Here is a 26,551-nt window from a genome sequence, read left to right as displayed (position 1 = left end):
ATTGTGTAATAGGTAAGGTTAAAGGTTGACAATACAAAGAATTCACCATAGAATTGGGTACTGAGGGGAGGAATTTGGGGCATTTTGTTGTTTTTATTGTTGTGTTGTATGTTTCTTGAGGGTTGGTTTGGTCCTTAATTCTTTTCTTTTGTTTTCTTCTTCATAATAATATTCTGTTTTCCAAATATGTGTAGTTTTCAACATTCCTTTTTGTAAGACTTGGTGTCCAAATTTTTTTTCCCTCTTTAGGTTAAATATGTGCAATTCCTTTCTTTTTTTAACTTAATAAATTTTTTGTTTTGTTTTGTTTTGATTGATGAGACCACAGATATATTAAAATATGTGAAAGGTACTTATTTGGAGACAATTGAACTGCCTGTTTCTTAATGTGTTTTTAAATAGCTTTTTATTTTTCCAATTACATGCAAAGTTAGTTTTCAGCATTCATCTTTGTAAAACCTTGTGTTCCAAATTTTTCTCTTTCCCTCTTCCCCACTCCCTCCCATAAACAGTAAGCAATCCAACATAGGCTAAACATGTGCGATTCTTCTAAACATATTTCCATATTTGTTATGTTACACAAGAAAAATCATATCAAAAGGTTAGAGAAAAAAAAAAGCAAACAAATAATGAAAAAAAGGTGAAAATACTATGCTTTGATCCACATTCAGTCCTCATAGTTCTCTCTCTGGATTCATATGGGTCTTAAGATCATTGGAATTGGCCTGAATCATCTCATTGTTGAAAAGAGCCAAGTCCATCACACTTGATAATCACATGACTTTGTTGTTGCTTTGTATCATGATCTCTTGGTTCTGCTTGCTTCATTCAGCATCAGCTTGTTGAGGAGAAAGATACCCTACAAATTAGAGTCCCCCTTGGTCTGTGTTGTGGGTTTGGTAAAAGAATTCACACATACATTCTCCAAGGTAAGGAGCAAAGATTTGGGGGGTTTCTTTATTTAAATTTTATCTTGTATTATTTATTTATTAATTATGAAAGCTTTTTAATTACAAGACATATGCATGGGTAATTTTTCAACATTGACCCTTCTGTTCCAAATTTTTCCCTCCTTCCCCCCCCACTCCCTTCCCTAGATGGCAGATAATCCAATACATTAAATATGTTAAAATATATGTTAAATCCAATATATGTATACATATTTATACACTCAGTTTCAAGTTTCTTGCCACTATAAAAAGGGCTGCCACAAACATTTTTGAACATGGGGTCCCTTTCCCTCCTTTAAGATCTCTTTGGGATATAGGCCCAGTAGGTCAAAGGATATGCACAGTTTTTGAGCATAGTTCCAGATTGCTCTCCAGAATGGTTGGATATATTCACAACTCAATGCATCAGTGTCCCAGTTTTCTCACATCCCCTCCAACATTTGTCATTATCTTTTTTTGTCTTCTCAGCCAGTTTGACAGGTGTGTAGTGGTATCTCAAGAGTTGTTTTTATTTGCATTTCTCTGATCAATAGCAATTTGGAGCAACTTTTCATATGACTACAAATAGTTTCAATTTCTTCATCTAGAAATTGTCTGTTCATATCCTTTGACCATTTATCATTTGGAGAATGGCTTGAACTATTATAAATTTGAGTCAATTCTATATTTTATAAATAAGGCCATTATCAGAACCTTTGAATGTAAAAATGTTTTCCCAGCTTATTGATTCCCTTCTAATCTTGTCTGCATTAGTTTTGTTTGGAAAAAACTTTGAAGAGCCCATGAATAACACTTCTCTGCGTGGCCCTGATATGTCATATCCTTCATCTCACTACAGGAACTGTAGTCCAACAGATAAACGGCTAAGGATAAGAGCAGACAAATTTCAGATGAAGAAATTGAAACTATTTCTAATCATATGAGAAGGTGCTCCAAATCACTATTGATCTGAGAAATGCAAATTAAGACAACTCTGAGATATCACTGACACCTCTCAGATTGGTTAAGATGATAGGAAAAGACAAGGATAAATGTTGGAGGGGATGGGGGAAAACTGGGACACTAATACATTGTTGGTAGAATTGTGAATGGATCCAACCATTCTGGAGAGCAATTTGGAATATGTCCAAAGGGCTATTAAACTGTGCATACCCTTTGACCCAGCAGTGTTACTACTGAGCTTATATCCCAAAGAGATCTTAAAGAAGGGAAAGGGACCCACATGTGCAAAAATGCTTGTGGCAGCTCTTTTTGTAGTGGCAAGAGACTGGAAACTGAGTGGATGCCCATCAGTTAGAGAATGAATAAGTTATGGGATATGAATGTTAAGGAATATTGTTGTTCTGTAAGAAACAACTAACAGGATGATTTCAAAGAGTCTTGGAGAGACTTACATGAACTGATGCTGAGTGAAGTGAGCAGAACCAGGAGATCATTGCACACAGCAACAGCAAGATTATATGTTGATCAATTCTGTTGGATGAGACTCTTTCCAATAATAAGATGATTGAGGCCAGTTCCAACGATCTTGTGATGAAGAGAGTCATCTATATACACCCAGAGAGAAGACTATGAGAACTGAAGGTGGATTACAGCATAGCATTTTTACTTTTTTTGTTGTTTGCTTGCATTTTCTTTCTCATTTTTTTCCTTTTTGATCTGATTTTTCTTGTGTAGCAAAATTATTGTATATATATGCATACATATATTGTATTTAACATATTATTTTAACATGTTTAACATATTTGGGATTATTTGCCATCTAGGGAAAGGGGTGGGGGAAAGGAGGGGAAAATTTGAAGCACAAGGTTTAGTAAAGATCAATGTTGAAAAATTATCCATGCATATGTTTTGAAAATAAAAAGCTTTAATAAGAAAATAAAGAATCTGATTTATTCTTTCCATTAATGATGAGGGGCAGATGATGCCCAAGTGTATGGAATTGCCACTCAACTTGCAATCCCTTCCCATTATTTCTATTAGAAAGTTTGGAAATTTTGCTACCCACTTCCTAGCAGAGAGATAATAGTCTTAAAATGTAACAATGAGATGCATTTTTGGACATGATCAATGTGAAGAAGCACTTATTTGTTATAAATTTGTTAAAATATATTTAAATGGGTTTTCTTTTTAAATTGTTCAACATAGAATGGAAAGTAGAATTAATAAATGATTGTAAAAACAAATAAATAAAATTGAAGTGGGGGGGAAAGAATTTATTAGACATCTACTATGTGTCAAGTACTGGGGACTGAAAAACAAAAAAAAAGGAGTAAAAAATTGAGGGTTAGGGTCTTTGAAGGTCCAGATACACTGTCTTCCTTTCCAGTTCTCATATCTTTAAACTTAATTGTTTTCTAAGGGAGCTCCTAATCTCTAAGTTCATCTTTCGTATTTCATCACTGTCTGGACCAAGCACATCCATTTCACACAGTCGCCTGTTTACCTGCAAAAATAAGAGTATATATATATATATATATATATATATATATATATATATATATATATATATATATATATATACAGTTCTTTGGGGGGCTTAGAGTTTGCATCTAAGCTAATCCCTCAAGTTTGGGCTCCCAGGGTTAATGACATTATTGTTTTTAAACAAAGGGGAGTACATGCAAGTATTTGGGACAATTAAGGAAAGGAATTCAGTTGCCCTTTAATTACTCACTTCAGTCAGAAGCTCCAAAAGGTCACAGTCAGGATCAGCTATGATAACTTCTACAAGAGTCTGGATAAAGGTTGAGCCATTCTCATCTCGGTATGCCACATAGCCTAAGAGCAATAGATACCAATCAATTTTCTATCTCATTTAGTGGTAGGCTAAAAGGAGGGAGTTCCAAGCATGATAACCTTGCAACCTGACCCTTGCAAAGCTTTCTGTTCCAACTTTTTCCCTCCTTTTCCTTACTCCCTCCCCTAGATGGCAGGTAGTCCCATACATGTGAAATATATTAAAGTATATGTTAAATCCAATATATGTATACATATTTATACAGTTATCTTGCTGCACAAAAAAAAAAATGGATCTAGAAAAAAAAAAACAACAAAACTTAAAATGCTGAGAAGAAAACAAAATGCAAGAAAACAATAATAGAAAGAGTGAAAATGCTGTGTTGTGGTCCACACTCAGTTCCCACAGTCTTCTCTCTGGGTGTAGATGGTTTTCTTCATCACTGAACAATTAGAACTGGTTTGAATCATGTCATTGTTGAAGAGGGCCATATCTATCAGAGTTGATCATCTTATAGTCTTGTTGCCGTGAATAATGATCTGGTTCTGCTCATTTCACTCAGCATCAGTTGATGTAAGTCTCTCCAGGCCTTTCTGAAATCATCCTGTTAGTCATCTCTTACAGAACAATAATATTCCATAATATTCATATACCACAATTTATTCAGCCATTCTCTAATTGATGGGCATCCAGTCAGTTTCCAGTTTCTAGCCACTACAAAAAGAGGACTGCCACAAACATTTTTGCACATGTGGGTCCCTTTCCCTCCTTTAAGATCTCTTTGGTTTACAGACTCAGCAAAGGCACTTCTGGATCAAAGGGTATGCACAGTTTGAAAACTTTTTGAGCATAGTTTAAAATTGCTCTCCAGAATGGATGGATCCATTCACAGTTTCACCAACAATGCATCAGTTTTTCCACATCCCCTCCAACATTTGTCATTATCTTTTCCTATCATCTAAGCCAATCTGACTATCCTATGTTCTTCTAATTTACTTATAATACACTCATGTCTAAATCATGAACCCATTTCGACCTTATCTTGTATATGATGTTAGGTGTAAGTTAATGCCTAGTTTCTGCCACACTAGTTTCTAATTTTCCTAGCAGTTTTTGTCAAATAGTGAATTTTATTTCCAAAGCTGGGGTCTTTGGGTTTGTCAAATACTAAATTACTATAGTAATTGACTATTTTGCCCTGTGATCCTAACCAATTCCATGGATCAACTACTCTGTTTCTTAGCCAATACCAAATGGTTTTGGTGACCACTGCTTTATAATATGATTTTAGATCTGGTACATCTAGGCTACCTTCATTTGCTTTTCTTTTCTTCTAAGTCAGGAAAATAGTTTATTAGGAGTCTGATTGGTATAGCACTACATAAATAGTTTAGATAGTATTATCATCTTTTTTTTTTTTATTCATTTTTCCAAATTATCCCCTCCCTCCCTCCACTCCCTCCCCCCGATGACAGGCAATCCCATACATTTTACATGTGTTACAATATAACCTAGATACAATATATGTGTGTAAATACCATTTTCTTGTTGCACATTAATTATTAGCTTCCGAAGGTATAAGTAACCTGGGTAGAAAGACAGTAGTGCTAACAATTTACATTCACCTCCCAGTGTTCCTTCTCTGGGTGTAGTTATTTCTGTCCATCATTGATCAACTGGAAGTGAGTTGGATCTTCTTTATGTTGAAGATTTCCACTTCCATCAGAATACATCCTCATACAGTATTCTTGTTGCAGTATATAGTGATCTTCTGGTTCTGCTCATTTCACTCAGTATCAGTTGATGTAAGTCTCTCCAAGCCTCTCTGTATTCCTCCTGCTGGTCATTTCTTACAGAGCAATAATATTCCATAACCTTCATATACCACAATTTACCCAACCATTCTCCAATTGATGGACATCCATTCAACTTCCAATTTCTAGCTACAACAAAAAGAGCTGCCACAAACATTTTGGCACATACAGGTCCCTTTCCACTCTTTAGTATTTCTTTGGGATATAAGCCCAATAACAGCAATGCTGGGTCAAAGGGTATGCACAGTTTGATAACTTTTTGGGCATAATTCCAGATTGCTCTCCAGAATGGCTGGATTCTTTCACAACTCCACCAACAATGTATCAGTGTCCCAGTTTTCCCACATCCCCTCCAACATTCATCATTATTTGTTCCTGTCATCTTAGCCAATCTGACAGGTGTGTAGTGGTATCTCAGAGTTGTCTTAATTTGCATTTCTCTGATCAGTAGTGATTTGGAACACTCTTTCATATGAGTGGAAATAGTTTCAATTTCATCATCTGAGAATTGTCTGTTCATATCCCTTGACCATTTATCAATTGGAGAATGGTTTGGTTTCCTATAAATCAGGGTCAGTTCTCTATATATTTTGGAAATGAGACCTTTGTCAGAACCTTTACTTTAAAAAATATTTTCCCAATTTGTTACTTCCCTTCTAATCTTGTTTGCATTAGTATTGTTTGTACAGAAACTTTTTAGTTTGATGTAATCAAAATCTTCTATTTTGTGATCAATAATGATCTCTAGTTCTCCTTTGGACATAAATTCCTTCCTCCTCCACAGGTCTGAGAGGTAGACTATCCTCTGTTCCTCTAATCTATTTATGACCTCATTCTTTATGCCTAAATCATGGACCCATTTTGATCTTATCTTGGTATATGGTGTTAAGTGTGGATCCATATCTAATTTCTGCCATAGTATTATCATCTTTATAATATTTATTTGACCAATCCCAGAGCACTTGATATTTTTCCAATTGTTTAGATATGACTTTGTGTGGAAAATGTTTTGTAGTTTTGCTTACATAGTTCATGATTTTCCCTTGTCAGATAGATTCCCAAATATTTTATGCTATCAACAGTTATTTTAAATGGAATTTCTCTTTGTAGCTCTTGCTATTGGGTTTGTTAGTAATGTATAAAAATGCTGATGATTTATGTGGATTTATTTTGTAGCCTGCAATTTTGCTTAAGTTGTGGATTATTTCTGACAGTTTTTTAGTTGATTCTCTAGAGTAAGACCACAATCTTAAAAAATATAACCAAATCAGAAGATTTTGATCTCAAATCACTATTGATCAGAGAAATGCAAATTAAGACAACTCTGAGATATCATTACACACCTGTCAGATTGGCTAGGATGACAGGAACAAATAATGATGAATGTTGAAGGGGATGTGGGAAAACTGGGACACTGATGCATTGTTGGTGGAGTTGTGAAAGAATCTAACCATTCTGGAGAGCAATCTGGAATTATGCCCAAAAAGTTATCAAACTGTGCATACCCTTTGACCCAGCAGTGTTACTACTGAGCTTATATCCCAAAGAGATCTTAAAGAAGGGAAAGGGACCTGTATGTGCCAAAATGTTTGTGGCAGCCCTTTTCATAGTGGCTAAAAGCTGGAAGATGAATGGATGCCCATCAATTGGAGAATGGTTGGGTAAATTATGGTATATGAATGTTATGGAATATTATTGTTCTGTAAGAAATGACCAGCAGGAGAAATACAGAGAGGCTTGGAGAGACTTACATCAACTGATGCTGAGTGAAATGAGCAGAACCAGAAGATTGTTGTACACTTCAACAATGATACTGTATGAGGATGTATTCTGATGGAAGTGGATATCTTCAACATAGAGAAGAGCTAATCCAATTCCAATTAATCAATGATGGACAGAATCAGCTACATCCAGAAAAGGAACACTGGGAAATGAGTATAAACTGTGACCACTGTTTTGTTTTGTTTTGTTTTGTTTTTCTTCCCAGATTATTGTTACCTTCTGAATACAATTCTTCCTTTGCAACAACAACAACAAAATTTGGTTCTGCACATATATATTGTACCTAGGATATACTATAAGATATTTAATATGTATGGGAATGCCTGCCATCTAGGGGAGGGGGTGGAGGGAAGGAGGGGAAAAATTTGGAACAGAAGGGAGTACAAGGGATAATGTTGTAAAAAAAAAATATATATATATATATATATGAATATGTACTGTCAAAGAAAATGTTATAATTATAAAAATTAATAAAAATTTTTTAAAAAATGAACAGAACCAAGAAAAAAAATTAAAATACTGTTCCTCTGAAAAAAAAGAAGATTTTGATCTTCTGAACATTGGTTGATTTCAGATCAGGCATAGAACCTAATTCCAGGAAAATGTTTCTGGACTAAGAGCTTTTGTTTTTCCTTGGGGTAGATATAGCACCCATTTTTAGGGGAGAAGTAGTATTTGAGAATAACTTGCTTGCCTACAGTTGTCTGCTGGGATAGGAATCCAAATTCTCTTCCTATTGTCCATAGTTTTTTGCTGTTTAAAAAAAAAATTTAAACAGTTGTGATTTTCCTCATACCTTCTGCAGCTGAATAGACTCTTAAGATGTCCACTTGGTCTGAGTTCCTAGGAAAGCACTCCCTGGAGGAGACATCTAGAGTAAATTTAAAAATATTATTTACTGTAGAAGAAAATAATTACTACCATCCTTATGGTCTACCTCAAAGAAGTGTCATATAGGACTATCAAAAGATATTTTAGTCCTTGCCTTTGGGGAACTTTTTAACTCTACTATTCTTTTACCCATATATTCATGGCAATGATTGCCTTATTATGCATGTCAGATGTTTACCCTGACTTTCTACTACCCTCATTTCTTGTCCTTAGCCTTTTTTTCCTGTCTCTTTTCATGAGCAAACTCTCCTCTTTTAATGCTATGTAGATATTACATGGTCTTTTCTCTTTTCAGAGTCTATTTGCTCAAAAAGACATGTTCTGATAAAGCAATAGGGAGGTGAGGATTCCACCCAGTTCTTCTTAGATTTCTAAGATCAAAGGATTTATAACTAGAAGGGATCTTAAACATCTAACTTAGTCTCCTTCTTTTACAGGTGATCTGGAGTCTCAAACCCTCCCAGCCTCTAGGAGGAGCCACACCCATTTAAAAAATTTTTTTATTTCATTATAGCTTTTTATTTACAAAACGTATTCATGGATAATTTTTCAACAATGACCCTTGCAAAACCTTTTGTTCCAAATTTTCCCCTCCTTTCTCCCACCTCCTCCCTTAGAAGGTAGGTAGTCTAAAACATGTTATATGTTCAAATATATGTGTGATGAGAGTAAAACTCTGCTTGATTTGAGTCAGCCCTGTAAAATTATGTAAAGTCACCAACAAAATGTTTCCTTTGATCTACAAACCCAAATGGTCTTGCATCCTCTGGAGCAAGATAAGCTTTCTTGGAGGAAGTCATGACTCCCCCAAGCAAGATTTCATGTCTACTCACCAGACTCCCCTTAGACTCATGCAAAAAATGGGTCTTTATGAAGTGGGTTGTGGTCCCTTTAAGAAACTAATTTGTGATCCTTTCTGATTGATTTGTGATTCAGATTATTCCCAGCCCCTCCTGGATGATGCATTACCAATTTAGGAAGTCTGCACCTTTGATTCACAATTCTGGTCAAAAGTATCCCTTTGAATTCCAGTAGGAGATTCAGGCTTGTCCCAGCCCCTACTGGATCTGAGCCAACTTGGGCTCTCACAGCACCCACAAGTTCTGATCTGTTCAGCTCTCCCAGCCCCCATTCTGATGATCTGCTTAGGCTTCCCAACTCCCACTAAGACAAGCAATATAATGAGCTTCCATCAGCTAAGGCTTTTGCAGATAGATCTTGTCTGTGCCCTTTACAGTCAGGCTCTTTCTGCCCACTGGAATACTGTTTCCAGTGCTATCTTCTCTTTACCCTCACCTATTTCCTTAACTAGACTAACCTTACTTCCAATTCCCATAATAAACCTCCTTTATCAATCTAGGTTTTTGGGTCTGTAAATTCCTTTACAAGGGACTTCTTGTGCAGCCAGAAGGGAGCTCCCCAAAACTTTCTACCCTTGCACTGAATCCAAAGGGGTAGCAGGGGAGCCAAACTTACCCTGTACCCCAAACCTGCCACTAGACCTCATTTAACTCTTGACTACCAGTAACCCTAATTTCATTTGGGTACCCCAAATCTAAACCTCATCATTCAGAAAATGATTCTTTGTAGATCACCTCTCTCTTGAGAATGAAATGCCTTCCAAGAAAATCCCTCTTGGTATTTCTTTAACAATAATGGTTTTCTGCCATAGCCTTTGGGTTTAGCGAAATTCCTTCAACCGAACTCGTGCCTTGGACAGCTGACCCTCACCCATTCCTGCCTAACCTCTTTGCTATGGGGGTTACTTTATACCTTCATCCTTCTGGCTCTGGCACTGTGGTCTCATTTGCCTACCCCCATAGAATGGAGATTACACGGGAACTTAAGAATTGTTTGGAGACTTTCCCTCTGCCTGGCCAATTTTGTGACCTATTATTTAAAGATTAGTTTCTTATTATTCCCTCCTATGCTGCTCCCTTATTGGGGTGTGATTTAATGGTGAAATTGGGGACCCAATTATCTCTTCTTAGACCTCCAGAGTCTCCCTGCAATACTCCAATTCTTTTTGTTAGAAAACCGAATGGGGAGTTTCCCATGGTGTAGGACCTTGGGCAATTAATGAAGCAGTCATACCCTCTACCTTAAAGATGCTTTCTTTTGTATGCCTTTGCATAAAGACTGGCAATTTCTCTTTGCTTTTGAATGGGCGAAGCCAGGGGAACATCCCCATCAACTAACTTGAACAGTTCTGCCCCAAGGCTTCCGAGATAGCCCACAAGTACTGGGACTAGCACTGGCTAAAGAATTAAGAGATTTGGAGCTGCTTAACTGCAGTTTTATCTTGATCTGCAGTCTTATTTTGATCTGCTATCTCTATAGGCAGATTCACATCCAGGGAAATCCCAGACCATTGCCTAAATCTCAAAGAAACTGTACTCAGTTTCCCTAGAATGGTTCTTGCACCTTAGAGAAGAAGCTTCAAAATTTACCTTAGGGCATCAGAGCACTTTAGAAGCCAAAGGGCATCAGTGGCTTGCTAGTGGGAGGGTTACATATTAGGCTCTCCTACTAGACACCCCCAATTGACTCTCTGAGTGTGTCACACTCTTAATCCTGCCACTTTAGCTCCCTGAAAACAGGAGATATTATTCATAGAGACTGTTGTTTCTTAAATGAAGGGGAATTCAGGCCAGGTGAAGGGAAGCAGGCTTACGGATCAGCTGTCCATGTTGCTGATTGTTTGCCCCTGACCATGGCAACTTTAATTCCCCAACTCCTGACTCCTGCATTCCTTCCTATAGCTCCCAGGCAAGTAAACTCTAAAAAGGGCCTGCACATGTGCCCCTCGTCCAGGATTCAAACTGCTTTTGGTTTTGTTAACACCTTTACTGAAGAGGTTAGGGTTTCTGGTGGTCAGGAAGTTAAAAGATGAGGTTAGTGGCAGGTTCTGGGTTCAGGGTTCAGGGAACCAAATGAAGAGGTTTGACTCCTCTAAATCCCCCTAGGATTCAGTGCAAGGCAGTGAGTTATGGGAACCCCTTTCTGGCAGCACAAAGGTCCTTCGTAAAGGAATTTACAAAGCCAAAAAGCTAGATTGGTAAAAAGAAGTTTATTATTGGTATTGGGAAGTCAGCCTTTGCTATGCATGAATAGAAAGACTGAGTTCCTTAGTGGCAAGGTCCTGGCAAAAAAGTAAAGTTTCTAGTAGAGAAATCCCGACAAGAAAGGTATAAAGTCTTATTAGGGAAATAGGTGAGAGAGTTGAGAGGGTAATATTGAAAGAGACTATGAATTCATAGGGCAGAGGTTGCTGCTATGCCAGAAATAACATATTAGGTCTTCTGCAAGGACTGAGCTTAAAATTGCCACTTTTATAAGGAAATCTGAGACAGAAGTTTCAACTGAATGAGATTCCCTCAATGCTGTCACTGCCTCTAGGTCTAGATGAGACCACTTACTGGGAGTGATTTTGAGCCAACAACAGGGGTCAATAGAAATCTAGATCTCCCGCTAAATGAGATTATTTCAACTAGTCCCAACAAGATAAACCATTTTATCTTGGTTCCCTGGGGTGAGTCTCACAAAAGCAGGGTTCAAGGAGAATCTCTTCTTCAAGGAGCTTTAGAGTTTCTGGGTTCCCCCTCATCATTAGTAATTGAATAGAAATTTTTCCTTGCAGGCCTGAGAAGGCTCAGGAGAGTAACAAGGCGCTTGCTAAGAGATCATAGCTCTCCTAAGCCTGCCTAGCTCCTTGCAAAGTGACAAATAGTCCAGCTTTTACTTCTCAGGAACTCTTGTGAGCACTCTGGAGAAAGAAGGATAAAAGTGTCTGTCTCCTTCTTTCCCTCACTCTCACTCTTCTACCTTTTTCTCACTCCAAGGATGAGAATTTTGCTCCTAGCATCTTCTCTTCAGCTTTTTTTGATGTCCCTGCCAGTAGTTAATTCCTTCTTAGTCTTTCAGCTAGGGACCTCTGTGGGCAGTGGGGGAATTCAGGATTGTTGGGTGGGCCATCAGCATCCTTAAGGCAGCTCACAGATGGGACCTGATGCTGTTTTTTTGCAAAGGCCCCATTCCCAAAGGTCAGCATCTCCACCCTGGATGACACCCCAATTTTAATCTACTTCTGAGATTTGTTTCTTCTAGGCTCTGATATAGCCCAGCCAATAAAATTCAGGACAGCCAAAGTGTTTGTAATTTAGAGAGTGTATATTTACAGGCCAGGATGGACCTCTCGGTAGATAGAGTTCCATCCCAAACAGAAGTAGAGACAAGCTTATAAGCATCCTTGTTCAGCCTTGCAGTTATAGTGACTTGACTTTCCACTTACACGGCTTACGGGATGTCCGACATTGTTAGGCAACCATTCTGTCTGAATATAGTTGAGCAAGCACTTTGTAAAACCCTTCCCTTAATTTAGTTTAAGCAACATTTTCCTATAAGCCTGAGGCCCCCCTGACCTAGGACTGAGGAGGGGCCAATCTTTTGTCCATTTCAGGCTCCAAATTACGAACTTCTAACTACTCCTTCAGCCTGAAGATCATGGAACACTCCACATTTCCTGTACTGAGCTGCTACTATCTTCAGATCTTCCACTTCTCCTCCTAGCCTGAACCCCCATTGAACATGGGGATAACTCTACAACCTTTGTCAGCTTGAAGCAGCTCCAGACAATTAGACCTTCATCCTGTTATTCCAAATGAATTTGAGGGAACTGCCTGAGGGGGGAAATGATGTAAATTTGTCCTCCTTTAACCTTTGGGGGGCCCCAAAACTTCATCCCCCTTTGGGGTGAATCCTGAGTCTCAAATTCTCTCAGTCTCTTGGAAGGGGCCACAACCTTTTGTCCATAAGGGAAATTCCCAAGATAAATAATCTCTTTTCAGTTGGAAATCTAGGCCTCCAGCATAATCACACTAAGTGGTTCAAACTCCCAGTTAACTAATCTGAATTGAATTAAATTAATTGAATAGAATTAAAAAGCCCCAAGTTTCAGATGGCTAATTAAAGATAACTCTGAACCCGGAATCTTTGCAGAAATCTTAAAAGGATCTTTCTTGTCCATGCTGAAGATTTCTTCCCAGTGTTATATTCCTAATAGGACCTTGCCACCAAGAAGGATGTCTTCCTAGCAAGTTGTCTTCTTGGTGTAAATAATCTTATTCTTTGCCAAGAAGCTCATGTCTATATTCATTTGCAATTCTTTTGCAAAGCCTGCCACCAGCCAAGGTGCTATCAAGGGATATCTTTCCCTCCATTCTCTCACTTCATCAATATGACAAAGAAAAAACTCATGGACAACACAACAGCTTTCTTGGAGTGTTTCAAGGGCTATCATATGAAAGTGTTTTCTTTGCTAGAGAATAGAATCAGGAGTGTGATAGGTAAGAAATTTTTTTCTTACAAAAGGCAAATTTAGGCTTGGTGACAGCAAAAACTTAGGAAGTTTTTCCTAACAATTAGGAATGACCTGCCTAAGGAGTTGGTGGGTTTCTCCTCATTAAGGTCTTAAAGCAGAGGTTGGAATAATCATTTGCCAAGCAGATTGTATTGGATATTCCTGGAGATTTGTAAATTATATTATAATGGAAATGAATTAAATGATTAGTGCTGTCTTTTCCAACTTTAAAATTCTGCAGTTCTATGAATTCTGATATATTAGAAGAGGCAGCAAAGGACAGAAGATAAAAGCCTTGGTAAGAGAATCTCCCACTCTGGATTCACAGCCTATCTCTCTCTACCAAGTCTCTGAAACTTATTTGCTCTGATACTATAGCAAATCCCTTCATCTTTCTGATTCTCAGCTTCCTCATTTGTAAAATATAGATAGTAATAAATAATGAGAATAAGATGTAAAAAATTATGTAAAGCTTTTCATAAATGTCAAAGTTAACAAATCTATCTGTCTACTCTAGGTAGGACTCTGTTCTGGAGAAGAGGCAAAGATAAAAAGTAGATCAAAGATTAAGAACTAGAAAGGATCCCACCTTCAATAGACTGATGGTCTACTTCAGCCTCAGGCACATTAGGGGATGAGATTTACGCACCATGAATACATGGGAATGGGTGAGATTCAAAAGAGAGACAGTATAGATAGATGAAGACTGAGAAGAGAATTTGATGTAATAAAACTGTGTTCCCCTGATTTTGGGGGCATGGACCTGGATTAGAAAAACCCTCAATCTCAATCCCTGTCAGCTCTGGGAAAACTACCTGGTTCCCATGGGAAACTCCTACCTCCAATCACTTTGGTCAGGAAAACAATCACCATTCTTATTGATTTGAAAATTAGCCCTTCTATTACTCCCTAGCCCCAAGCAATAGAAAGCTAAATAAAAATAAGACTCTATATCCCAAACTTTGCTATCTTCCTAATTAGGAAGCAGCCCTCTGAGAGTGAAAATAAACCCATTTTTGCCAAACCTCACTTGCAGACTAGGACTGTGAGCCAGCCTGGGATCCTCTGAGATCCCCATCACTGTTAGGGTATTTCACTCCTCAACAAACTCACCCTTAGGGATTGAGAGGAAGAAGGACAGTTAATGAAGTAGATAGACCAAGACTAAATAATCTCTGAGAATCCTTCAAGGTTTAACATCAAGACCCTTCAAAAGAGAAGGAATGACTTACCTTGCATGTCAGCATAAATCTGAAGGATGTCTGCTTGAGAGGGGAGAGTTGAAGGCCTCTGGAGCCAGTGCTGGAACCATCGTCCTAGCCAGGGCAAAGCTCTAGGTCTCGTGCCTGGGTCTCTGTTACCTGATGGCCGGTAAAAAGGGGTTAGAAATGAGAATACTTTTGTGAGTGAGGAAGTTCAGGGAAGGCTGTCCCAGGCCATTCAATTCTAAGTAACAGGGCTAGAATTGTCCCATTGCCTTGAGTTTTAAAGTAAGCAATAATCTATAGACATTGGTTTCAAATTCATTGTTCTTTTTTCTACTTCCATAGAAAACCTGATGATATAATTTATTGCTACTGAGGGATAGGATAAACAGAAGAATGTCTCTGTCCTTAAGAAGCATATGGTTTCAAGTAGGAGTCAAAATTTGCAAATATGCAACTGTTAGAAACAATACAAATAATGTGTGAAACAGATGATGCCAGAAGGGCTTGGAAAAGAGTTTACTTTGGGCTGGAGGGATCTGAGAAGACTTGATGGACCAGCTGGGGTGAGAGTCACTATCAGAGAGAAAAGAGGGCCTGAAGTCAAGAAGTAGGCCCAAAAGGGAGGACTGATGGTTGGAAGCTGAACTACCACCAAAGATACAAGAGGGTCGAATCCCTCACTCACCTCCACGGCAACCCTGCAGCAGAAAAACCTTGGCCTTGCCCTGCAGCACCTGACAAGCACTCAGCTCTCTCACCATCTCTTCCACTTTCACCATCTGTCCATCAGCCCCCAGAAGCTGCCCCTGAGCTTCCCCATGGGCCATAAGGACTATTAGGGCACAGCTCACAGTGGTCCCACAGGCATCCAGATGTTCCCAGAACTGAGCCAATTCCTTTTGGAAATCCTTCGAGCAAAGAGAAAAATTGTAGTGTACCTCACAAGTAGGGGATCTTTTTCATAAGAAATCCGTATTTTCAGGGGGCAGCTAAATATGAAGTGGATAGAGCACCAGCCCTGAAGTCAGGAGGACCCAAGTTCAAATCTGGTCTCAGAGACTTAATACTTCCTAGATGTGTGACCCTGGGCAAGTCACTTAACCCCAGCCTTTAAAAAAAAAAAAAAAAAAAAAAGAAATCCGTATTTTCTTTGAGATCATGTTAAGTTCCCATGCACATATACCAGTGCTGACTCTCACCTCCCTGACCTTAGATGAAGCCTGGCTCATTAAAGATTTTTTATTTTGGTCACCAATTACTTCCTCCAGGCACCTTATTTCAAATTCATCCCTTCCAAGGAAGATTAGCATATTTAGTTACTCTCTTCTGATCCATTTTCTCAATAATAGGACAGACTTAAGAGGTGAGGTGAAGACAAAAAGAGCCTGAACAGGGGTTAGCATCTGGGAAGAGTCATATAAGTCAAACTCTTGCCTCTTTCACAATTTTGACAAGGGTCAACTTTGCTCACCACAGCCAGGAAATTCTACTAAAATGAAATTTAATGTATGTGTGGGACTGGGTGCTAGACACTCCTTACCCAAATTGACTACTTGGAGGTGTCTCCAGATACAAACAGAAAGTTTCTATTTGGTTCTTGCAAGAAGTGGGCCAGCATACCAATTAGGCAATCCAGCATGGTGTGGTCCAGAGCAGAGGCAGAAACTGGATTATATAGCAGAAAAGATGGGGCTACATCCCCCCTTTCCAAATTCACTGGATTGACTGAAAAGAAAGTAACCACTGAGCAATGGTCAACAATAACCTGGAGGTCACATGACTTCCTGTAACTTAGGCCTAAGGTCTGATCTACTTCATCCTATAGTCTTCTGAGAAATCTTCACTCATCCCATTCATTGTGGATAAATATACTCAGATACAAGTATAGAGTGTGGAGATAGTATATGAGAGGGGAAAAAATATGCAATTGGTGAATTTTACTTAATGTTCATTTTGTCTGTATTCAATTCCCTAAATAAACCTGCCTTTTGCTAAAGAGAAGGGCAATTATGAATTTGTCATATGTTAATTTTGAACTAAGTATTGCTACCCCAACTGTAGCAAAACTCTGAAAATCCTTGAATGAGAAAATCGTCTTCAACTCGGCCACAAAGAGGGACCCTGCCCTGAGGGACAAACAGTTTCACCCTTGTTATCTGGGTGGGGTCTGCTCAGTAGGAAACTCATTGAATTCAATTCAGCTCAAGCTGAAACCCAGCTGGAGCCAACTTGGGACTCCACCCACGGGTCCCCTTCAGCTAAATCTCTCATTAAAAAAAAAAACAAACTAAAACCGTCTCTTTGCTGAGGTTCCAAACATGCCAGCTATGCCATGCTTGGGATGCCAAATGCCTCTATCCACTGGAATACTCTTTCTAGTGCCATCCTCTCTTTATCCTCACCTATTTCCCTAACCAGACTTCATGCCTCTCTGTCAGGATTTCTAACCTTACTTCCAATCCCCATTATAAATCCTTTTATCAATTTAGATTTTCGGGTCTGTAAATTCCTTTACAGAGAACCTCTGCGCCCCCAAAAGGGAGTCCCCAAAACTCCCTACCCTTGTGCTGAATCCAAGGGGTTGCAGGGGAGCCAAACCTCCCATCTGGTTCCCTGAACCCTGAACCTGCCACTAGATCTTATTTAACTCCCTCACCATCCTAATCTTATTTTGGTTCCCTAATTCTAAACCTTATCACAACCACATCATGAATGAAGTAGGATAGGAGCAATAGTACAGGCATCTTCAAGTATTTGATGACTATCATATGGAAGAGGGATATGATTAGTTCTCCTTGGCCTGGAGGGAAGAACTCAAAGCAATAGACTGAAATTATAGGTAGATAGATTTGAGCTCTAAGTAAGAAAAATTCCTAACAGTTAGAACTATTCACAAGAAGAATGGGCTGCCTTGTGTGTAAGTCTTCAGGTACAAGCAGGATAAGACAAGCATCACTTGTGAATTCTCTGCTTAGTTTGCCTAACTACCCTCCATCTGATTGTTGAAAATTGGGAAATCGCTATTAATTAAAAAATGCCCTTTCCTAGATTTAGTGATTGCTCATGCAAACCACCATAATTCTTGGATTCCAGCTCAAGTCAATAAGCATTTATTAAGTACCTATTATGTTCCAGGTATTGTGCTACATGCTGAAGATAGTAGGGAACTAAACCCAGGGTTCCCTCATGTAATCAGTGCTCTAAAATATTTCACAATCTACAACACAATCACAATTCACAACATACAAATTATATGCTCAAGATATAGACATAAAAGACTGGAGATGATCAACAAAGGGAAAGCCCTAGAATTAAAGGGTACGAGGTGTGGAAAGGCTTTTTGCAAAAGGTGGGATTTTAGCTGATACTTGAAAGAAGCTAGGGAAGGCAAAAGGCAGAAATTAGGAGGGAAAGCCTTGTAGGCATGGAAGATAGTGAAAATGATTCTAATTGTCTTGGGCCAGTGGAAGGGAATCTCAATTCCAAAATTGGGAGTTTTGAAAGAAGAATAAGAAGAAAAAGGAGACAGTTATTGCCTTCCTGGTTTTCTTATAGGGAATGGGTGTCTTGTAACATATTTTCTAGGAGAATCTAGACACCAGAAAATTTAGAAGGGAAAGAACAATGAAACAAAATGGAAGATGTGGTTGCCAACAAAGGAAAAAGGGTTAGTTGCTACTGCAGAAGGAAGAATAGAAAAGGATCTTAGAATTTTTTAGGTGCCAAGGATATGGGACATTAATTTACATTTATTAATTTATTTAATTCATTAATTTAGATCTGGAAAGGACTTTAGATATCATCAGTTCTAATCCTTTTATTTTACAAATATGGAAAATTAAAGCAAAAAAAGTGATTTTTTTTTTTTCTGAAAGCACACAGAACATAAGCTATAGAACTGAAATCTGAACAATGGAGTCTACCAACAAGGGAGGTTGGGGAATTTCCTGTGTATCTGGGCCTTTGAAACTCTGGGTAAGTCTAGTTCACTCCTCATTTCATTGTCTCCATCCTTTTTACACCCTTCCAGTACCTCACCTGGGCAGTAGGATCCATCTTTAGAGTGCTCTTAAAACCCAGGGTTTGGAACAATCTCTTAAGGGCTTTAAGGTCCTGTTCAGCCCCAGGGCGGTCCTGGGTGACACAAAAGACAAGGGCTACCTTTGCCCCAGACATGTCATATTTTCCTTTATGAGTGGGGCTGAGCTGGAGAAGCAAAAAGGGAAGAGAAGAGAGAAACATAATAGGGTTGGGGGAGAGTGGCTGAAGGGGAAAGAATTGTCTAAGCTCAGGTTTAACCCTGAACCTTTGTGACCCTAATTCTCCTAACTCCTTTTCCCCCCTTCTCTCTTCTGCCTTTCCTCCTCAGTATCTCTACATTCCAGCCCACTGTCCTGGGCTCTAACCACAGATGCCTATCAGTACCTTCTTTTCCTTCCCCTGAGGTTTCTCTTCTCTTCCCTTTCTCTCTAGGCTCTATCCCTATCCATAACATATCCAGTCACTTCTTACCTCCAGATCCTGTGACCTTTCTCTCCCAAGGTATAATGCACCCCGAAGGGAGCTCTGGAAGACGGGACACTTATGCCCTATGGTAGGCATCTCTTGAGTTACCTTGCCAATGACCTGTATAGGAAGAGGAAGAGCAATCAGCCAAGAGGAACCTGAGATTTAGCTAGAGATTTAGCCTGGAGAAGTATTAAGGGAAACATGAAGAGTAGACTAGTTCTGTTTAGCACAAGAGGGCAGAAGTGGGATCACTGGGTGGAAATTACAGAAAGATATATTTGTAAGAACGTGGTAACAATCAGAGCTGCCAGCAATGGAGTGGGCTACCTTGGGTAAGTAGTGAGCTTAAAGACACTGCAAATTTTTGGGTAGAAGACAACTTTTTGTTGAGGATATTATAAAGGTACCTGCTTAAGATAAGAGCTGAACAGATTACTTCTGACATATTATGAAACTTGCTCATGATGGATGGGGGGAAACTATAGCAAATTTCAGGGGGTAACTCTTAGGCTCTCTCAAAACTTAAAGAATGGCCTAAAGATGAAGGCAATGGTAGGACCTACGCCTATGGCACATGTTGGGTTCAAGGATCTTGGGAAGTTGTGCATGACTCTCATCAATCTTGGTTTTAATTACAACTACAGTAATCATAAAATTAGGGAACGTGGGAGGAAATCTGGAAAGGAGGAGGTTCAGCCCATATATACCACTAGACAGAATCTAGTGTCTAGACCTGGCTTCCAGTACAAACTTCAAGGCCTTTTGTGATCTGATGCTGCTCTAGCTTTCCAGCTGTTTCTCCTAAGAAGCAGCCAAGTGGCATTGTGGATGGATGGTGTGCTATTCCTGAAGTCAGGAGGACCCATGTTTAAATCCAACTTCAGACATTTGCTGGCTATGTAACCCTATGCAGGTCTCTCAATGTCAGTTTCCTCAACTGGTTATAATAATAGCACCTACCCCCTGAGCTGTTGTGAAGATCAAATGAGATATTTGTAAAGCACCTGGCACATTGTAGGTGTTTAATTTGTTTAGAGCAGTAGGTTGGGCAGTGGATACCAGCTTATTTTACAGTTGAGGAAACTGAGGCAAACAGGATTAAGTGACTTCCAGGAAATAGCTGTGGCCACATTTGAACTCAAGTCTGTGACTTCTGGCCCATATTTCTATCCATTTTATTTTTCTAAACTCAAATTTTGCATAATGCCCAGTTTTGTCTACAATGTTTTCCTTTATTTCCCCCCATCATTCAATGCTTTTAATTTTTCTTTCCTACCAAAAGCTAACCATCTTCAAGACCCATTCATGAAGCTTTCACAGATTCTCCTACTCAAAAGTTTCCACCTGCCCCCACCTTGCCCCCATCTTATGGGACTATATGGCTCTCACTTCCTAGTTGGGTTTGAAGTTATTGTCTGAGCCTGTTTCTTCATCTGCAAAATGAGAATAATAACTCATATACTGCATACCTCAAAGGTATTGTAAGGTATTCAATCATAAAGTATTATTTATATGCCTTTTGTGACCTCATTAGTATCTCACTAAACAAGTTAATTCACAGTATCATAGACAGAGCTGGAAGGGATCTTAGAGATAAACTAGCACAATTCTCTTATTTTTACAGAGGAAGAAATGAGGCTGAGAGAGATTAAATCACTTCCCCAAGATAGTGATAGAGCCAAGATGTTTGAACTCAGGAACATGAACTTCAAATCCAATATGTTCCTCATTAAGCCATGCTGCCTGAGCTACTCCCATTGCCTTGATCTTAAATTTCTCTTAGTATCGGGGGGTCCTATGCAAGTCCTGGTCCTGGCTTATATGACCTTGAACAAGTCCCTTGTCTTTTTTAAATGGACTAGCTGATCTTTAAGCTTCTTCCTAAGAGATGCTGAATAAACAGTGCTAGTTAATAACACCAAAGAATTCTGAGTTGGGATGAAAGAGATTGGCTCAAATTTATTCCAAAGATTTACAAAGTGCTTTCCCCACAATTCTGTGTTTATACCAGTTTGCAGATGAGTAAACTGAGGTTCAGGAAAGTCAAACCACACAACTCAGAGTGAAAATCCAAAACCGGGGCAGCTAGGTGGCGCAGTGGATAGAGCACCAACCTTGAATTCAGGAGGACCTGAGTTCAAATCTGGTCTCAGACACTTAACACTTCCTGGCTGTGTGACCCTGGGCAAGTCACTTAACCCCAGCCTCAGGGAAAAAAAAAAAAAAAAAAAAAAGAAAGAAAATTCAAAATCCAGGTCCATTGACTGACTTCAATTCTAAGATACTCTCCACTAAACCACACTGTGCACTGTTTCACACACCAATTATATGTATATATATATATATATATGTATATATTATATATATATATATGTATGTATATCTTTCCTGAAGTAATTGGAGTTAAGTGACTTGCCCAGGGTCACACAGCCAGGAAGTGTTAAGTATCTGAGGCCATATTTGAACTCAGGTCCTCTTGACTTCAGGGCTAGTGCTCAATACATTGTACCACCTAGCTGCCCCCTTTATATATATATATATATATACACACACACACACACACATATATATATATATATATGAAATTGATTATTGCATATATATTTGAGAAATGAGGCAAATTATTTGAGCCCCAGACATCATGTTAGGACCCACTCATCCATTATAACTAAGGGGTCCAAACCTGGGTGAGCACTTCCAACAAGTGCCAGGGGGGAGACTGCCTGCAGAGGTCTGTCAGGATAGGAAGAAAAGTACTGGATTCCAAGCCTGCCAGAGACAGAAAAAGAAAAGTGGGGTCAGTTCAGAAAGAAAAGCTGGGACATAAGTGGATCTAGGAGATACTGAACATGTTTCCAATACCTCTGTTTCTGCCCTTCTCCCCAGACCCAGGTGACCATGCTGGTTCTCACTCACTGTTGTTGCTGCCCAGCAACAGAAACACCTTGGCTTTGCCCCACAGAGCTTGGCAGCTGTTCAGTTCTCCAACCAACACTTTCTCTTGTATTTCCTTCCCATCTGGCCCCAGCAGCCACCCTGGACGTCCACGGTGGGCCATGAGAACAACCAATGCACAGCTGATGGGGCTCCCGTGGGCATCCAGCAGCTCTCGGAAATGAGCCAGTTCTTCCTGGAAAGACTGGAAGAGCAAAAGTCCCAGAGGCTAGATTGCTTGAGCTTTGGGAGGAAAGTTAGGCCATCAGAAGGATGCAGAAGCCATTGCAAAAACCACTCACCTGGGTCTTGATCACTCTTCTAAGGTAGTTCTCAAAGCCCAGTGCTTGATATATAGCTTCCAGAGCTGCAACTGCCCTATTCTCTCCAGTTTGCCCTTCTAAGACACAAAGGGTCAGGGCCACTCGGGCCCCAGACATGTCATATTTCCCCTGGGAAGACAAGTACAGAATTGGGGAGGGACATGAGGAGAGCCTTTCTTTCGAGACTCAGGAGTCCAGAAGGGAAATGGGGTCAAAGTTCAGCTTGAACTGGGGAGAAGAGCCTAACATCAGGGTGATGTCATTAGGTTTGCCTCACCTACCTTCCTCTCCAGGCAGTTCCTAGCCTCTGCCTTTTCCACTGCCACCTGCAAAGAGCCTGCCATCAGAAAGGCCATGAGCAGGATCACTGTGTCTCTGCCTCTTGCGACGTTTCTCTAGTTCTCCCACTAGGCTCTGATTCCCAAGTTCCCTCATTCCTGGGTCTTGCACCTTGGAACTCAATTTATGACTTTCCCAGAGCTGGACTCTGCCCTCATAATTGAGATCTGAATGGGGAGCCGATTTCCTGATGCCCCAGTAATCCAATTCACTGCTCTGGTCCTCATATCCAGACACCACTCCCCTTACAGGAATGAGACAGGCAGTCAGCCAGCACCTGGCTCTTCTCCTGGACCTTCAATCTCTTTCCCCAAGCCAATCCTATCCCTGGGTTATACTTAGCTACTGCCTTCCTCTTCCCTGATCTGGTTACACTTTAAGATCCCATTTATGTTGAACTTCAGAGTATATTCTCACTTTCAGCAAGAGGAAAGGGCATTATAGTGTTTCATTGCTCTGTAGGTAATGTAAGATGGGTCTTTTCATTTGATTGACCACTGAAACTTCCTATCATTTTACCCACAATTAAAATGTAAACTTCTTGTGATCCAACCATTCTGGAGAACAATTTGGAACTATGCCCAAAATGCTTTCAAACTGTGCCTACCCTTTGATCCAGCAGTGTTTCTACTGGGCTTATATCCCAAAGAAATCTTAAAGAAGGGAAAGGGACCTGTATGTGCAAAAATGTTTGTGGCAGCTCTTTTCATAGTGGCTAGAAACTAGAAACTAAATGGATGCCCATCAATTGGAGAATGGCTGAATAAATTATGGTATATGAATGTTATGGAATATTCTTGTTCTGTAAGAAATGACCAACAGGATGAATACAGAGGGGCCTGGAGAAATTTACATGAACTGAAGCTCAGTGAAGTGAACAGAACCAACAGAACATTGTGCACATTAACAAGATTATGCGATAATCAACTGGGATGGACTTGGCTCTTTTCAACAATGAGGTGAAATGAGACAATTCCAAAAGACGTGTGATGGAAAATACCATCCACATTTAGAGAGAGAACTATGGACATTGAATGTGGATCAAAGCTAAGTATTTTCACCATTTGTTTTTTTCTTATTTTTTTTCCTTTTTGATCAAATTTTTATTGTGCAACATGATGACTATGTAAGTATTTTTAGAAGAATTGCACACGCTTAAATGTACAGCAGATTGCTACTGTCTTGGGGAAGAGGGAAGGAGGAAGAGAAGGAGAACAATATGGTACACAACGTTTTGCAAAGATGAATGTGCAAAACTAACTTTGCATACATTTAAAAAAACAAAATACCATAAAAATATTTTAAAAAAACGTAAACTCCTTGAGAGTAAGAACTGTCACTTTCCAACACTTAACACAAACTTAAATATTTAATAGTAAATAATAAATGCTTTCTCATTAATTTTAACTTTCTTGCTCCATCTATAACATATTTATTGTGAGAATTGCTGGATTCAATGACCCAAATACGAGACTCGGTGCTGCTATTAATCTTGATCTTAGGCAAGCTTTCTCCTCTCTGGATTTAAATCTAAGGATTAATTGATAATTCTCAATGAATTCTTATAGTCCTTAAACTATTTTCTATGCTTTATGCACATCTGATCTTCATAAACCACCCTGGAAGGCAGGTAAAGTAGTTTCAGAGGTTAAATGAGTTGGCAGTATTTACAAAGCTAGTACTTACTGGTAGTGACTGGTAAATCTACATCTCAGGTCCTGACTCCAAGCAAGGTAGGATTTATAGAATATCACACAGCCTCTAAGGCTCTGTCTAAGGAAACATACTATTTTCTGTGTCTCTTCCAGCTGTGACAATATGAAACTTTCAAGAAGGAAGGGCTCTAAGAGACCATTTTGTGCAATTGGTGCCTAAGCAAGAATTCTCTACATCAGGACTGCTTACATTTTCTCCACTCTGCAACCCTTTTGTCCGAGAAATTTTTATGTGATCCTGGAGTATACATAGATTATAAAATAGATATACAAATCAAACATTTGCGGACAGAAAATCATAATTTTGCAACTCCCACAGTTAGTTTTAAGACTCCATATGGAGTCTTGAATCATAACATATCCTACAATGGGTTATTTAGAAGACTTTGCTTGAAGCCCTCTGGTGAGAGGGAATGCACCACCTCTAGAACCAGTCCTTTACACCTGTAATAGCATGATTGTGGTAGGAGGGTTTCCTCTTCTGCTTTCTGGGATAAAGGAGAACAAGCTGGATGCCCTTTCTACATGACAATGGTTCAAATACTTGTAGACAGTTATAATTTCCTTGCTAAGTCTTTTATTTTCAAGATAACCATCTTGTCATTTTTCAACCAACTTCATGGTTCTTCAACATCCTGTCTGTTCTCTCAGTTTATCAATGGCCACCCCATAAAATATAGGGCCCAGAACTGCACGTGTGGTCTGACAAAGACAGTGGGACAATTACCTTTTTAGTTCTACCAATAATATTAATACTGAACCTGCAACATAGGTTAAAACATCCAGATTTCAGACAAAATGCTGTCTAAATGTTTGCCCCATTTTGTCTTGGTGAAACTGCTATTTAAAAATCAATGATAAGATTTTATACACATAATCGTCAAATGTCATGTCATCAGATTTGGCCCAACATTCTAGCTTTTTAATAGCTTTTAAAATCTGTAATCCAAAGTGTTGGATGCTTCCCTCTTTGAGCTTTCTATCACCTGAAAATCTGACAAATGTATCACCTGTGACTTTAAGTCACTGATAAAAATAGTCCAAAACCAAGCACAAATCCCTAGGGCGTACTTCTAAATACCTCTTTCCAAGTTGGCATTAAACCTTTATGAAGACATACCCTATCACTGATCACAGAGCATAAGTGGCAGAGATCACCTAGGTCAAGTGACTCCTACATCAGGCATTACACTGCAGCTATGTTGGTTTTTACAAGGGTTTGGACTATAGTAGGCTCCTGAGGTCAGCCTTTAACTTCTGCTATGTTAACAAAGACAGAGCTCTTGGGGCCTATCCAAGTCCATTTCTTTCCCTTTCCTTATATCCAAGAAGTTTACCCTCTCCCAATACAGGTTGAGGAGCATTGGCCCAAAATTCTTGTGGGCTATAATCCTCATTCTCTTCTTCCCCCTATCTTGTATCTTACTTCTCTACTCATAAGATAGCTTATTACTAAATGTCAGACCTGGAAGACCTTTTACAAAAAAAAAAAAAAAAAAAAAAAAAAAATTAAAAAAAAAATTACCTGATCTAACCCTCTCATTTTACAGATCAAAAAACTGCAAGAGAGGAAAGGAATTCTTTCAGATCATCTAGCAAGTAAGCAACAGGAATGTCCTGAAGAATGAAACTAAAATTCCTACAATTTCAACACACTCTAAAAGTGAGTTCATGGGGAATAAGATCCTGGGAATGTCAATTGGAGTGTACTTTCCTCTCCCTTTATAGAGCAAGGATTACTCTACTAGAGAACTCATGGTCTCTTAATCACTTGGGAAAGATATGGAGAACTTAGGGGGGATACAAAAGATAGCCACAGAAGGGCAAAAAGGTATGGGAAGCAGTTCTCTGCAAAATGTACTAAATATGGAGAGGTAAGGGATCTTTCTCAATTTCCCTGCATCTCTCTATATGTACTTATCCCTTCAAACTAGTATATATTCCCAGGCTCCAGGGAGGAAGATGGGAAAGAACACAAAACAAAAGA

General features: G+C 39.2%; 1 protein-coding gene across 3 annotated transcripts; it reads right to left on the bottom strand.

The window, feature by feature from the left end:
* Positions 1-646: 646 nt before the first annotated feature.
* LOC141549902 (caspase-14-like) lies at positions 647-22,922 on the bottom strand. 3 transcript variants are annotated; one of them, XM_074279947.1, is made up of 11 exons: positions 22,792-22,922; positions 22,490-22,639; positions 22,170-22,392; positions 21,937-22,022; positions 19,257-19,370; positions 18,783-18,950; positions 15,430-15,652; positions 14,769-14,897; positions 8,083-8,157; positions 3,628-3,731; positions 647-2,497 (listed from the first exon to the last, which is right to left on the bottom strand). In XM_074279947.1, the coding sequence occupies exons 1-11, from the start codon at positions 22,864-22,866 to the stop codon at positions 2,321-2,323; spliced, it is 1,524 nt and encodes a 507-aa protein (XP_074136048.1). In that variant the 5' UTR covers positions 22,867-22,922; the 3' UTR covers positions 647-2,320. The 3 variants fall into 3 exon arrangements, with proteins under 3 accessions (XP_074136048.1, XP_074136050.1, XP_074136049.1); XM_074279948.1 differs by lacking the exon at positions 647-2,497 and adding an exon at positions 2,515-3,396; XM_074279949.1 differs by lacking the exon at positions 18,783-18,950.
* Positions 22,923-26,551: the final 3,629 nt, after the last annotated feature.

Source organism: Sminthopsis crassicaudata, chromosome 1, assembly GCF_048593235.1.
Source record: "Sminthopsis crassicaudata isolate SCR6 chromosome 1, ASM4859323v1, whole genome shotgun sequence".
NCBI lineage: Eukaryota > Metazoa > Chordata > Mammalia > Dasyuromorphia > Dasyuridae > Sminthopsis > Sminthopsis crassicaudata.
This window is presented reverse-complemented; position numbering and strand designations above follow the sequence as displayed.

Coding starts and splice junctions, on each gene's coding strand:
- LOC141549902 (XM_074279947.1), bottom strand. CDS start 22,866: ATGGCCTTTCTGATGGCAGGCTCTTTGCAGGTGGCAGTGGAAAAGGCA. Junction 18,951..19,256: donor AAAGGTCACAGGATCTGGAG/GTAAGAAGTGAC, acceptor TTGCTTCTCCAG/CTCAGCCCCACTCATAAAGG. Junction 3,732..8,082: donor AGTCTATTCAGCTGCAGAAG/GTATGAGGAAAA, acceptor TATTGCTCTTAG/GCTATGTGGCATACCGAGAT.